Below are 15,739 nucleotides of genomic sequence, written 5' to 3'. Positions count from 1 at the left end.
TAGCCAATAGTGAGACAGAGATCAGGTCAAGGGCGGAACTTACAACGCAAAGGACTTTTTTTTTTATTCGTTACAGTCTTTATTCATTTAATCGATTCATATATTTGCACAGTCACAGATGTAATAATGAATTAACCTACGTTTTTGATTAGATTTGTCATTTTGAAGGCACATTGTGGAGAGCCAAATTTAACAATAATTAATGAATTTATCATACAAATGTACTACTTTAATTCATATCATTAGGGGGAAATTTTTTGAAAAAATATCCATAACAACAATACTATAATATCATTCCGAAAGAGAAAAAAACAAAGGATTCATAATGGATCAATAATACTGAAATTGACTACATGCATTAATTTAATAGATTGTATTAAAGAGACAAGCGTTTTACAAAACGCACTATATTATACGGATTTAAATGCTCTACATTTTAAATAAAGAATTTAACGAATCAAATTGTACATTTGCTCGACCGAAGAAAACACGGCTTTTAATAACAATGTTGTCATTTCCGGTATCATGGCCACCAAAATAGTGCAAGAATTGATCAACTCGGTCCTGAACTGGGTTTCATGGATTCGCTGAATCTCTGAGACGCCACCTCGGCTTTTCGGATCTTTAAGATTCGATTATGGTGCGACAGATCGCACCAATATATGCGTTTGCATTAAAATAGTGCGTTTAAGTCCTTGTTCGTCATCCGTTGATAGTTAAGTTGCATCAGCTGTGGATATTATAGGTAAACTTTGGCTTTCAGACAAGCACTATGCAAAGATCATTTTAGGAAAAAGTTTCTGCAAAGGGCAACTAATGAAGCAAACACTACTTATTATGAACCTGATAGTATTTAACTCACATTATCATTGATATTACGAATGGCTAGCAGTTCTGGCTCCAATGCAAAAATGTCTAGTCCAAGTGTCAACAAACAGGGGACGACGGTGAGCCCGGTGGCCGTGGATCAGTTGACGAGCCCGGCGTTATTTGAGATTTACGGAAAGAACTGGAACGTGCAGGCTCGGTTGGGGCAGGGCGTCTCGGCCTCGGTGTACCGGGTGAGCTCCGGCAGGGCGAGTTCCGCAGTGAAGGAGTTTCAGGCGGACGCGCAGGGTGGAGATTACGGGTACCTGAAGGAAAGCTCTGTGCTGGAGAAGATTCAGGGACATAAAAATATCGGTAACCATGTACAGGGATCAAGATCAGCTATGAAACAGATTTAAACCAGTGGTTATCAACCAGGGGGAGGGGGCCACTCTGCAGACTTCCAGGCGGCCCCAACAAGTCTAAAAATGATTTACATTTAGTTATCATTAACATTAGTTATTAACATAATCTTAATAAAAAAAACAAAAATAGAGATGTAAAACATCATATTTTGACATCATATTTTTAAGTTTTAATTACTTATTTTTTATTACTATTTTTATCATAACAGCCGTACCATAAGTACATATCAGCATAGATATGACTCTATGAGGGCCTTTCGAATATTGTCTTGGACAAATGGCGAAGTGAAGTCAGGAAGGTTGGCAACCACTGATTTAAACAGCTCTATATACCACTAAATTGGTATTAAAATCATGTAAAATTTTGACTTATGTTCAGTTCTTTGTAGTAAACTACTTTGTGATTTTCCTCCGTTACACAAAGGTAAAAACTTTGTGACGTAACATTATTTGGGCCCTTTTAACAACATGATTGTTACACAAATTGTCATACAAATATAAAACAGCTCATGCATTTTAGTCTGGGACTAGGCTTAAGCTTTCTCTGTGAAACCGGGGTCAAAGTTTAATTTCCTTGGTTGTGTAATTTTATAGTTAATGTGGTCATGACTATATATATATATATAAAGTTCAGAAGAGGAGCACTCTGGCATTTAAAACTTGAATGTAAAATTGCGACATAATTTACCATAGTGATCATGACTCTGGGATAGGGCTGTAAAGTCGATTAATCACATCCAACATAAAAGTTTGTGTTTATATAATATATGTGTGTGTATATATATATATATATATATTATATTTATATATACTATATATGTGTGCATGTGTATATATATATATATATATATATATATGCACATATATATATATATATATATATATATATATATATATATATATATATGCACATATATATTTATATTATTATTTTATATATTATGTTATATATATATGCATACATATGTGTGTGTGCACACACACACATATAAAATATATATTATATAAACACAAACTTTTTATGTTAGATTTTACAGCCCTACTCCTGGAGATCCAAAAGCTGTTAATCCTAAATTTAACATTGGTATTTTATCTGTTGTGTCTCTAGTGGCGCTGTATGGAATGTTCACCAATCACAACCCATTCGGTGTGGCCACTCATTGCCTGCTGTTGGAGCTTTTGGACGTGAGTGTGTCAGATTTGCTGGTCAGGGCGAGTAATCAGGGACACTCCTTGTGGTTGATTCAGCACTGTGCCCGTGATGTTTTGGAGGCCCTTAGCTTCCTGCACGGAGAAGGCTATGTACATGCTGACCTCAAGCCCCGCAACATCCTCTGGAGCGCTGATGACGAGTGCTTTAAGCTCATTGACTTCGGCCTTAGCTTCAAAGAGGGGCACCAGGTGAGGAGTTGAAATGGTTGGCATGAGACACCTCATCATTTGCTGTCAGAATTTATTCACATGCACAAACAAACACTAAAGTTCAAAAGTTTGGGGTCGGTAAGATTTTTAAATATTTCTGAAACAAGTCTCTTATGCTCAGAAAGGCTGCATTTATTTGATAATTTGATCACAAGTACAGTAAAACAGTAATATTGTGAAATATTATTACAATTTAATTTTTTTTGTTGTTTTCAACAAATTTACTGTTGTTTTAGAATTTAAAACTTTTATATAGGTCCTTCTCAAAAAATTAGCATATTGTTGTGATAAAGTTCATATTTTTCCATAATGTAATGATAAAAATTAAACTTTCATATATTTTAGATTCATTGCACACCAACTGAAATATTTCAGGTCTTTTATTGTTTTAATACTGATGATTTTGGCATACAGCTCATGAAAACCCGAAATTCCCATCTCCAAAAATTAGCATATTATGAAAAGGGTCTCTAAACGAGCTATTAACCTAATCATCTGAATCAACTAATTAACTCTAAAAACCTGCAAAAGATTCCTGACGCTTTTAAAAACTCCCAGCATATTTCATTACTCAAAACCGCAATCATGGGTAAGACTGCCGACCTGACTGCAGTCCAGAAGGCCATCATTGACACCCTCAAGCAAGAGGGTAAGACACAGAAAGACATTTCTGAACAAATAGGCTGTTCCCAGAGTGCTGTATCAAGGCACCTCAGTGGGAAGTCTGTGGGAAGGAAAAAGTGTGGCAAAAAACGCTGCACAACGAGAAGAGGTGACCGGACCCTGAGGAAGATTGTGGAGAAGGACCGATTCCAGGCCTTGGGGGACCTGCGGAAGCAGTGGACTGAGTCTGGAGTAGAAACATCCAGAGCCACCGTGCACAGGCGTGTGCAGGAAATGGGCTACAGGTGCCGCATTCCCCAGGTCAAGCCACTTTTGAACCAGAAACAGCGGCAGAAGCGTCTGACCTGGGCTACAGAGAAGCAACACTGGACTGTTGCTCAGTGGTCCAAAGTACTTTTTTCGGATGAAAGAAAATTTTGCATGTCATTCGGAAATCAAGGTGCCAGAGTCTGGAGGAAGACTGGGGAGAAGGAAATGCCAAAATGCCTGAAGTCCAGTGTCAAGTACCAACAGTCAGTGATGGTCTGGGGTGCCATGTCAGCTGCTGGTGTTGGTCCACTGTGTTTTATCAAGGGCAAGGTGCAGCTAGCTATCAGGAGATTTTGGAGCACTTCATGCTTCCATCTGCTGAAAAGCTTTATGGAGATGAAGATTTCATTTTTCAGCACGACCTGGCACCTGCTCACAGTGCCAAAACCACTGGTAAATGGTTTACTGACCATGGTATTACTGTGCTCAATTGGCCTGCTAACTCTCCTGACCTGAACCCCATAGAGAATCTGTGGGATATTGTGAAGAGAAAGTTGAGAGAAGCAAGAACCAACACTCTGAATGAGCTTAAGGCCGCTATCGAAGCATCCTGGGCCTCCATAACACCTCAGCAGTGCCACAGGCTGATTGCCTCCGTGCCACGCCGCATTGAAGCAGTCATTTCTGCAAAAGGATTCCCGACCAAGTATTGAGTGCATAAATGAAAATAATTATTTGAAGGTTGACTTTTTTTTGTATTAAAAACACTTATTTTATTGGTCGGATGAAATATGCTAATTTTCTGAGATAGGAATTTTGGGTTTTCATGAGCTGTATGCCAAAATCATCAGTATTAAAACAATAAAAGACCTGAAATATTTCAGTTGGTGTGCAATGAATCTAAAATATATGAAAGTTTAATTTTTATCATTACATTATGGAAAATAATGAACTTTATCACAATATGCTAATTTTTTTAGAAGGACCTGTAATGTATATTTTAAAATATATTTAAAAATGTCACAGCTGAATTTTCAGCAGCCATTACTCCAGTATTCAGTGTCACATGATCTTTCAGATATCATTATAAAATTCTGATTTTGGTGCTCAAGAAAACAGGTTGAAAACAGTCGTGCTGCCTTATATATTTTGGAAACTGTGATACGATTTTTTTCAGGATTATTTGATTAAAGATAGGGTAGGCAATTTCAGAGAGGCTAACAATAGCAATCTAGCTTTGAAAGCATTAGATGCCAGAGAGACAGCGTTAAATTACCTCAAGGCACATTACATTACAATAATAATGAATGTAAATAACTTACAGAGCTCTGACTTGTACCACCTGACTGCTGCATAGGTTAATGTTAATGTGTCTTATTTCTAGATATAGGATCAAAGTGAGCCTCAGGGTTTCTTGTCTTTTCCGCACAGGATGTGAAGTACATCCAGACAGATGGATACCGGGCACCTGAAGCTGAGCTGCAGAACTCTCTGGCCCAGGCAGGTCTGCAGAGCGACTCTGGCTGCACAACTGCTGTGGACATGTGGAGTCTGGGCATCGTTCTTCTGGAGATGTTCTCAGGAATCAAACTGAAAGAGACTGTGAAGTCTCAGGAATGGAAGGTCAGCAGATACCCAAGCAGCTGTGAAGCTGAACTCTACCTTGAATGTTGTTTATTTTAATAACAACTTGCTTTCAAAATTTTCTCTGTGTAATCTAAATGACTGTAATGTTGTTCTTGCTAAATATGATTGTGTTGTGCCTCTACAGGATAACAGTTCTGCAATAGTAGACCATATCTTTTCAAGCAATGCTTTGGTATACCCGGCTATCCCTGTCTATCATTTGAGGGATCTGATCAAAAGGTAGGAAGTAAACTAAGCAGTGCAGTTGTGTGTTCTTTAGACATGACTAGAGTAAGTAATGTGTATCTTTACATCCCCAGTATGCTTCACAATGACCCGAAACTCAGAAGCACAGCTGAGGCAGCACTAATCAACCCTTTCTTCAGCATTCCCTTTGGTTTGTATCACTCAGCATCTAAAAGTAGGGCTGTAGTCAAGACCACCTTTGTCGAGTCCAAGTCAAGACCAAGTCCAAAAACGTTTGAGTCCGAATCAAGACCGAGTCCAGGACAGGAAAAAAGTCTTATACATGACATTATCAAGACAATCATTTTGGGTTATTATTTGTTGAACTAAAACTAAAAAGTGTCACAACACCCAGGAATTTTAAGTATAAACATTCCCCTTGATATAATATAATCTTCTAATCTAAAGAAAAAAGAATGATGACGTATGGTGATACCTCATAATAGCAGTGTTAGAACTGATACAAACACCAACCCACTACTATTATCACTACTAGGTAGGCTACTAGTAGCCTACTGAGCATTTGAGCAATTAAATGACAATATAGCTTCACTCCAGTAAAATATATCTGTGGTAGTTTCTTCACGTTAAACAAAACTTCTATTTTGATGGGTTTCTGAGTGTATCTGACGATGAAATGCTGAAGATAAACGTGCACTTGAGTATTTGTAGTACATGAACCTGCGGCACTCATTTGCAGAGAGTCTGTGAACAATCAGATTTGATAGCAGTCTTTAATATTCAAAGTCACTAGTCCATATAGCAATTTCATATTATGATCGGCAGTGAATAGACAGATCTGTTATTTCAGCTATGCGCCAGTATTGCAGTAGAAAATAAATCACACACGCGCAGGTCGTAATTGTCAATGACAGGCACTACAATCTGCGGTAATCTGCGGAGGTTTCTGCGGAAGTTTGCAGGTGCATACAATAATAGGTTACTGGGAACATAATAAAGACACCTGGACTCGGTCGAGACCAAAAGCCATATTTGGCAAGACCAGTGGCCGAGACCGAGGCAAGTCCGAGTCCGAATACCAGCGAGTTCGAGACTAGCCCGAGACCATAGAAAAACGGTCTCGAGTCCGGACTCGAGTACTACAGCCCTGTCTAAAAGCATTGTCTGCATTTCTTGGTGTTTGTGTGAGTGAGTGAGAGACTGCTTTGGGTTTCAGCACCTCATATTGAAGATTTGGTTATTCTGCCTACATCTGTCCTGAGACTTCTAAACGTAATAGATGACAGTCACCTGTATAATGAGGATGAGTATGAAGGTGAGTCTTTGTCTCTACATTTTCTTTATAGCAAATATACTTTTTTTTAGTAGATCTCAGTCACATTTACTTCTTGTCTTTCTTAGATATAATAGAAGACATGAAAGAAGAATGTCAGAAGTATGGCACGGTGGTATCCTTATTGATCCCAAAAGAGAATCCTGGAAAGGGACAGGTGAGGAAAAATCATGGATTAAAAGTGAATATAAATTAGTCTAGATATTTTCTTTACCTAATAAATTCATTGTATAGGAAATGACACTGGCCACTCTGTGTGTACAATAGTGGCCAAAATTGATTTCCAGAGGGGTTGTTTGTTTTTAATGACTCTACAAGCTCAAATAAACCATCAAAAAGTGAGGAAAATATTTGTATTTATTTAAATGTTTTAAATATGAGGGAAGAAAACATTTATTGTTTATTTGACAAAATTTAAATGAAAAACTACAGCTACAGGTTTTATTTTACTAAGCAAAAAAAAAAAAAAAAAAGCATAGATAAACAAAAAGCTCACAAGAATAAAAGCATACATTGACTACAACATAATCAGTTATTAATATTTTGTTGTTTTATAATTTCTTTGTATGACTGCCTGTCCAAAAATTATGTCCTTACAATTTTGCATGTTTCATTGCGTTATCAGTAATAAATCAATTGACACCAAGCACAACTACGCAATATGATTACAAATGTTTTTACATATTTTTAATAATATTTTAATAAAGTGTGAAGATATACATTTTCCAGGGCAGGACATCACTTTATCGGCCACTACTGTATGTGCAATAGAATGACTTGTCTATTCATTGTCTTTGTTTTTTATTATTTATAGACCACTCAAATATATTAATATTATTCAATAAAAAAATCTGAAATGTATTATATTACTATAATATAATTCTATGATAATATTATAATTAGCAAATTTCTCTTTAATTATTTGCATTTACATAAACTTTGTATCTCTTTTTATCTTCACATTCAATTCTGTTTGGAAGCTCACAAAATTTAATTTCTTTTATCGTGTTATTCGCAAAAATCAAACCTTTCATTGAAGTATACGGATTGAAAGTGGGGGAAAATCACATTATGAAATAAATATTTTTCTGTAAAACACGTTGGCCATAATTATTTGCACCCCTAGAATCATTTATGAGTAAAATATCTCTGAAGTATATTTAATTACATTAATTGGTAATTATTACAGGCTATTACATCTGAATTATATACACTGCCGTTCAAAAGTTTCGGATCGGGATGATTTTTAATGTTTTTAAAAGAAGTCACTTTTGCTCACCAATGCTGTATTTATTTAATTAAAATACAACAAAAAATAGTAATATTGTGAAATATTATTACAGTTTTAAATAACTGTTTTTAATATGTTTTAAAATATAATTTATTTCTGTGATCAAAGCTGAATTTTCTGCATCATTACTCCAGTCTTCAGTGTCACGTGATCATTCAGAAATCAGTATAATATGATGATGTGATGCTCAAGAAACATTTATGATTATTATCAATGTTGAAAACAGTTGTGTACCTTTTTTTTAGGATTATTTGATGAACATAAAGTTAAAAACAACAGCATTTATTTGAAATAGAATCTTTTGTAACATTATAAATGTCTTTACTGTCACTTTTGATCAATTTAATTCCTCCATGATGAATAAAAGTATTGATTTATTTTATTTATTTCCCCCAAAAAATAAAATAAAAATTCTTACTGACCCCAAAGTTTTGAACGGTAGTGTTTATTGTTACAAAAGTTTCTATTTCAGATAAATGCTGTTCTTTTGAACTTTCTATTCATCAAAGAATCCTGAAATAAAAATGTAAATAACTGTTTTCAACATTGATAATAATGAGAAATGTTTCTTGAGCATCAAATCATCATATTCAAATGATTTCTGAAGGATCATGTGACACTGGAGACTGGAGTAATGATGCTGAAAATTCAGCTTTGATCACAGGAATAAATTACACTCTACTGTATAATCACATAGAAAACAGCTGATTTACATTGAAATAATATTTCACAATATTACTGGGTTTATTTTGTATTTTTAATCAAATAAATGCAGCCCTGGTGAGCAGAAGAGACTTCTTTTAAACACATTAAAAATCTTACCGACCCCAAACTTTTGAATGGCAGTGTATGTTTCTTTTTATAAATGGCTACGACACATGTTGATACCTTAAACAAAAATTCTAATTGGAATTTTCCTTTGTGAAAAGGAACATTTTTTAGCACACCAGGGTGACTAGGAACATGAAATTATCGGTAACACTTCATTTTACAGTACGTGCACTTTCAATGTACTTACAGTGTTCTTACCACTAAAGTAATAAGTAGTGAAAGGTAACTACATGGGTTAAGTTAAGGTTTAGGGGTAGGTTCAGGGTTAGTACCTAGTTAGTGTCATTACTACAATAAGTACATAGTATGTTCATGCGAAACAGGACTGTAAAAAAAAGTGCTACCAAATGATCTAGCTATGAGTATAAAAATGCGGAAACACAAAGGCCAAATTTCGTTAATCGTCCATTACAGACTAAAACCAAAGATTATAGTTCTGATGTGCAGCAAACGATGTTGAGCTTCACAAAATAGAAAGTGACTAAGAAAATAGCTTAAGCATTGAAAATTCCCATTTCCACCATCAGGGGAATAATTAAGAAGTTCCAATCAACTAAATGTTACGATTCTGCCTGGAAGAAGACGTGTCTATAAAGTCCTAATGCACAGCTCCTCACTGAGTTTGAGTGGCCAAAGACTTTCCAAGGATCACAGATGGAGAATTGCAAAGATTAGTTGAGTCTTGAGATCAGAAAGCCTAAGAAAAAATTATAATCAAACATCCCCTACATCACCACATGTTGTCTGGGAGGGTTTCAAGAAAATCCTCCTCGCTCATCCAAAGACAAACTCCAGCAAATTTAGTTGTCAGACACGACTGGAACTTCAAAAGCGTCCTGGTTCTATGGTCTGATTAAATTAAAAAAAAGAGCTTTTTGGCAGCAAACCCTCCAGGTGGGTTTAATACAAACAGAAATAAAAAGTACCCCATGTCCAGGTTAAATATATCCTGCATTATCCTCTTTAATGCTGTGGGCCTATATTTTTTGCTGGAGGTCCTGGACATCTTGTTCAGATACATGGCATCATGGATTCTAGCAAATACCAACAGATAAAAAATCAAAACCTGACTTCCTCTGCTAGAAATCTTATAATGGGCCGTGGTTAGATCTTCCATCAGGACAATGATCCAAAACAAACATCAAAATCAACACAACAATGGGTCACTGAGCACAAAATGAAGCTTCTGCCATGACCGTCCCAATCCCAATCCCCTGACCTGAACCCTATAGAAAATGAGTGGAGTGAACTGAAGAGGAGCGCCAACATTGAGCTGGGAATCTGCAGGATCTGGAGAGATTCTGTATGGAGGAATGGTCTCTGATCTCTTGTCAGGTGTTCTCAAACTCAGAGCTGTTATCTTGGCAAATCGAGGTTGCAAAAAGTATTGAATAAAAGGGTGCTAATAATTATGGCCAACTTGTTTTGGAGAAAAGCATTTATTTCATAATGTGATTTACCCACCATTTTCAATTATTTACCTTCAATGAAAGGTTCGATATTTTTACAGCCATCTTTGATCATGTTTACCAGGGGTGCCTATAATTGTGACCACAACTGTAGATATTTTTGACCCAATCCCATGTTGCTTTCTTACCTGAGACCACAGTAACAGAAGAAATCAAATTAGAAATAAGTTATTGATTTAACAGGAAGATTTACATCCTATTACAGTAATGATGTTAGCAAAAAAATTATACAATGAATTGGAAGACTCACCATTCATCTTGTCTTGGCAGGTGTTTGTGGAGTATGCAAATGCTGGAGACTCCAAAGAAGCCCAAAGGCTGCTGACAGGCCGAACATTTGATGGCAAGTTTGTGGTCGCTACGTTTTATCCACTGAGTGCCTATAAGAGAGGTTACTTATACCAAACCGTGCAGTAAGGCTGCACACACATCTCCACACAAAAAGTGTAAATTACCTACAAATATGTGACTGCTTTTAAGATCATGTTGTGTGTATTAATCTAATCTGCTACCTTTAAAATGTACTTGTGTCACTAAGATCAAAATTGTTGTGAATATAGGCACAAATGCAATTATCTTGGACAAAACAAGGGGAAAAGTTTTAGTGCCTGCTTCCTACTTTTTTACTAAAATATCAAACCACAATAAGACAATTATATTTACCTTGTGATAGCTGGTTGCCAGACATTCGATACTTATGCTTCCATACGTTGTCATTTTGATTATTTAATTTTTTTTGCAGTTGTATTGATGCACTGCTTTGGTTTACACTGCCTTCTAAACAACAGATCACTTTAGAGACTAGGTTTACATGCTCTTTGAATGTCTACAATTCCAAAATTTGCATATTATGTGGCCTGTTTTCTTCCGTTTAGTGATTTTACTGGGAATTTCCAGTAATTATGCACATATTTATAAACTACTGGTGAAATACACTGGCCTGCATGCACTGTGCCGTGGTTCACATTTATGTTCGACTTGACCATGAAAGCTGTTTAACCGCATTTAAAGCGAAGATTGAAATCCATCAGCATCTGCCGAAAGAGCACAAATACGACAGAGTGAGTAGATCATTCTTAAGTGACTCTTCTTTGCTTATTAAGAGTTGACTGGAATGAGACTCCATGTTTAGCACAAAAGCCACAATCTGTGTCTCTTCCGAAATGTTTGTCAAAATCTCTCTGGAGATCTTTATTGAACCGTATACTGTTGTTTTACAATTTCCATCTTGAATTCCAAAGTATAATATTGGTTGTGCCTGGAAACTCATCAAGAGCATGTCAAGTGGACTTCTTGACTTCTGAAACTACTCAAGTCTTAAAATGTGTGATATGGTATATCACACAACTTTCATAGCACACATTTGTGAAGATTAAGGAGAAAATTATCTACTCTGTATCTTTCTTAAGCTGGACTGCCCTAACACATGGATTAGTAATTCTGTTATTGTAATAATATTATTGTAAAACATACAACTGTGTTACCTTACCATCTAATACATAGTAACACAAATTGTATAGCACACCATTTAATATTAGTTCAGAAAGGCTCTTGTTGGCTTCTTGTTAAAGCTGAAATGTCTTCTACAGAACTGAAGTCAATTGTATCAGCTATTTGAATAGATTCGGCTATACAACAATAGTGAGTGATTTTGAAGTTTAAAGTTTTCCGGTTGTGGTAGGTGTAGTGTTCCTGGTATCATTGAGCTTTTCAGTCAGTTTGTCTGTGATTGCATGCCATGTGGAGTCTTTATTAGTACTTCAGAGCTGACACATTACTTGTTTGTAAGCGCGTTCTAATTTACGAATATTGTCTGAAGGGTGAAATTTTTTTTCTTCTTTTTTTTCTACCGTCCAAACTGCAATACTATGGAGCCCCACGCGGCATGACGGGGAAAACATTTATATTTAGTCATGAATTAACAATTTGTTCCCACATCTTACTAATATGTCTGCACGTAAGTTATAATTTGTTCCCTCGTTTTACTAAATCGTGGTTCATTCAACGTGGGCACAATTTAATAAAGCGAGGGAACGAATTCTTCATTTGTGGCCACACACACATTTATATATATATATATATGTCCTGCAGTCTAGAAACATAAAATTAACTTTCTTGCTCTAATATTATAAGTGCACAAGACAATGTGAGGAAAGAACAGGCTGTTTTTTAATATTCAGATGTTAAAGAATTTGAAGTTTAAACTTAAAACATTTTCCAATTTTTTTTTTCCTCTAACTTTCTAGATGTGGTGTGGATTAGATAGCATTGTAGCCAATAGTTTTTTTCTTCTTCTTTTTGAGTGTGTGTCATTCCAGATCTGTGCAATTTACTGAAATTCTGACTGACTCATTGAAGCATTGAAGAAATTGTGAGTGATCTCGATTTTATACACTCTATCTCTCTCTCTCGCTGACTCTTTCACTTTTATGGTGATGACATTTGAGAGAATAATGGAGATGGCAAGCAAGAGATATTTTAGTATCCTGCTCAAATGAATTTGGATTTCTGCCACTGGAAAAAGTGGCTCTTGTTTACAAAGATTCAGATACTAAGCATTTGAGCTTGTCTGTGTTGAAATGCTAATTGGGATACTGATTATATGTGTTACATGTTTGGATAAACTTCCCAAAAACAAAGAGAGCCAGTATATATGAACTAAATGAAATAGCCATGGCTACTGATTTGCTGTTTCCTTGTCTTGCTTTATTCTTCTTCCTGTTTAAGCCTGAGAACACCTACAGTGAGCAAATAATGACTTTTAAGATGATGAATAATTCTTTCTAGTTATTGTTTGTTACTCAGTTACTCAGAAACAAGCATTTATAATACTAATTACAATTTTACAAATTTATATTATGATGAATCTAAAAATTTGGTTATGAAACAGATTGGAAGTGATTTTTTGTATGCGAATACTGTTTAGGTCTAATGGAAAATTGCTCACATGCATCAGACCATTAATGAGAAACTGACTTTTGTGTCATTTTAATAGATCTGAAAATATAAAAGTGTGAAAAGGAAGATTCCAGTTTTACAATCCAGATTAATGTTGATATAAAGTCTTGAGTGGATGATAAAAGATCCATATCCAATTTATAGACTAGTGAATTTGACATAGATGCGAGAATAGCAATAGTCAGTTCAAGTGTGTCTTGTAGTTACAGAATGAGCCATCCAAATTTTTTATTCAGCTCAGTGATCCAAAATAAAATTTATGACACCAGGATGAAGGCCTACTTTTTCCTCAAGCAATATCATCAAAGCTACTCAAATAGAGCCTCAAGGCCCCTTCTAACTCTTTCAGAAAGCACAGAGATTTCTTTCCATAACTAACTACTGCATAGAAGAGATGGGTGTCTGTCAGGGATCATTTCATGCTGCCTTAATTTTTTTGTATGCTGTAATAATGTCACAGCCAGTGAACACTAGACTGTGAGAAAAGTGCCAAAATTGTTTCGAAGTTTTCTTTTCTTTCCCCCACCAGCAACCCTGGAGAAATACTTAACTCTGCAGGGAGGGCCATATGTTGAAATGCATGTATATGCCTTTAGATGTGTCCAGAAACCTTCAAATGTGTTCCAGTTGGATGCCAGAGATCACATGAACAGTAAAGCACAGTGCTGGAGTTTGGCTGGCTTTTGTGTTTGTGTAGTGAGTAATGGACCTCCCCAGAGAAAACACTGCAGGGTGTAACCACAGATAGACATGGGAGTGAAACGCCCTTTGGGTCTTAATAACTCCAGAAAGGTTGGAGAACTAAATGTGCCGCTGAATGGTGAGAGAGATATTGAATTGGATCAGGAATGGAGAAAATGCTTGGAAATGCCCTTGTCATCTACCCTCATATATATGAAGATGATTTCCTTTGTAACTCTCTTAAAAAAATATTGGATATATATATTTTATCTGCTGGTTTATTGGTTTCTATATTGAAGTCATGCATATCACATATATCTCATAGCTTGCACATGACCTTTGACGTAAAAGAGCAAGGCAACTCACCTGACATTTAATGAGGAAGTGTGAACTTCAAGAGCAGCGAGTCCATAGGTTGACATGAATCATCTTTAGATATTAAGATATATGGGTTATAGTTCAGAGAGAGACTGGATATGTGACTTTGCTAAGGAGAAAAACAATCAAGAAAGATATATTATGAAGACTGGGCAGCTTGTTTGTACTGCTTTGGGCTTTGTTACAGGATCAGAGGTATAGATGATGCTGTGTAAACACAACAGAACTGAGTTTGAGTTTCATGTGCAATCTACTGTTTGTAGTAAAGTCATGGTAAACATGCTTACTGGAAAAGGAGTATAATTGCATATAGTAACATGGTCAAAAAGTTTGCAAAAATAGTGTTTACAGTGCATTGTTGTACAATACAGAGGGAAACGTGCAGGGTTTATAGCGTGAACGCAGTAAGGAGAATGATGTGAATTCTGATGAAATGTCTCTGAATGTTTTAAATGCTGATTCTATGTACAATCCCTCTCTTTAAAATGTGCTTTTCAAATTGAAGCTTTACCAATGATTTCTTTGTTACTGAAAATATGGATTTTCAACTGTGAAAATTCCCTCCGAAACATTAAAAAAGTTTAATAGATATTCTTTGATTAACTGATCTGCATCCATAATTTAAGTAATGGAAGTCTGAAGTCATCAAATTTAATAGTATGAGTTTAAAATTAATTGCAGATAAATAATAATATACATCAGAGATGTGGTGCTGGTGGCCTGTGTTACCATTTCTTTGCTCCATGTTAAGACAATCCTTGTCCTTATATAACCATTCTCATTTCCCTAGTCTTCTAATGCCTGAGGCAGAGATGTGATTGGGTGAAACTTAACGATTCTTTGTGAAGCTCTGCCTTAAAGTCCACATAATATGTAGCAGGGAAAACAAACCTAAACTTGAATTTGAACGTTACAAAGTAGAAAAAAATTATTTCGAATCTAGCATTGAGTGCAAGGATGAGTGTTTTATGTATTCGGTAGAAAGATGTTGTTGATGTTTTTTGTCAAATGTAATTTGAGCAGATGAGTCGTCCGCCAAGGATCACGGGAGACTATGACTTAAAAGCTTTGGAGAGAATTAATAGTTTTCATGTTTCTCACAATAAAATGTTAATGTCCGTCCCATGACCTTGTGTCTTTATTTCATGAGTTTTTTTTTCTTCTGATAAGTCAAGTCACCTTAATTTATCTAGCGTTTTTAACAATATGGACTGTTTCAAAGCAGCTTTACAGTGATAATAGGAAATGAAAGTGACAGAGATTGTTTTGGCTTTACAGCAGCTCTAGAATAAAGTTATTGTAATGTCCAGCTAAAGGATCGATTCATTTTTGTTGCAAAGATCATTAGTTATTAACTTAGGGGCCGCTAACACGACACCGTTCTAGAAGAAAACACTTATAGGGTAAGTTCGGTATTTTACACTTAAAGCCCTGTTTA

The 15,739-nt window shown here is 35.8% G+C and overlaps 1 protein-coding gene across 2 annotated transcripts; it reads left to right on the top strand.

Annotated features, from left to right (window-relative positions):
• Positions 1-498: 498 nt before the first annotated feature.
• Positions 499-15,426, top strand: uhmk1 (U2AF homology motif (UHM) kinase 1). 2 transcript variants are annotated; one of them, XR_013192987.1, is made up of 9 exons: positions 508-1,182; positions 2,341-2,633; positions 4,959-5,150; positions 5,299-5,393; positions 5,474-5,550; positions 6,577-6,675; positions 6,762-6,850; positions 10,555-12,655; positions 13,772-15,426. XR_013192987.1 is itself a non-coding variant. In XM_077198499.1 (8 exons), exons 1-8 carry the CDS (start codon positions 882-884, stop codon positions 10,699-10,701), a joined length of 1,293 nt encoding a protein of 430 aa, XP_077054614.1. In that variant the 5' UTR covers positions 499-881; the 3' UTR covers positions 10,702-15,426. The 2 variants fall into 2 exon arrangements, 1 of the variants encoding a protein (XP_077054614.1); XM_077198499.1 differs by having other exon boundaries at positions 499-1,182; positions 10,555-15,426.
• The last annotated feature ends 313 nt before the right edge of the window (positions 15,427-15,739 follow it).

This window comes from Siphateles boraxobius, unplaced genomic scaffold (genome assembly GCF_051911475.1).
Source record: "Siphateles boraxobius isolate OS27281-9 unplaced genomic scaffold, OSU_SipBor_1 41, whole genome shotgun sequence".
Lineage (NCBI taxonomy): Eukaryota > Metazoa > Chordata > Actinopteri > Cypriniformes > Leuciscidae > Siphateles > Siphateles boraxobius.
Note: the sequence above shows the minus strand (reverse complement) of the source record. Positions and strands in the feature narration are given on the sequence as shown.

Bases quoted from the DNA above. Each gene is read 5' to 3' on its own strand.
- uhmk1 (XM_077198499.1), top strand. From the start codon at position 882: ATGGCTAGCAGTTCTGGCTCCAATGCAAAAATGTCTAGTCCAAGTGTC. The intron at 5,151-5,298 runs GTCAGCAGATAC...GTGCCTCTACAG, and splicing joins TGAAGTCTCAGGAATGGAAG to GATAACAGTTCTGCAATAGT. The intron at 6,851-10,554 runs GTGAGGAAAAAT...TTGTCTTGGCAG, and splicing joins AGAATCCTGGAAAGGGACAG to GTGTTTGTGGAGTATGCAAA.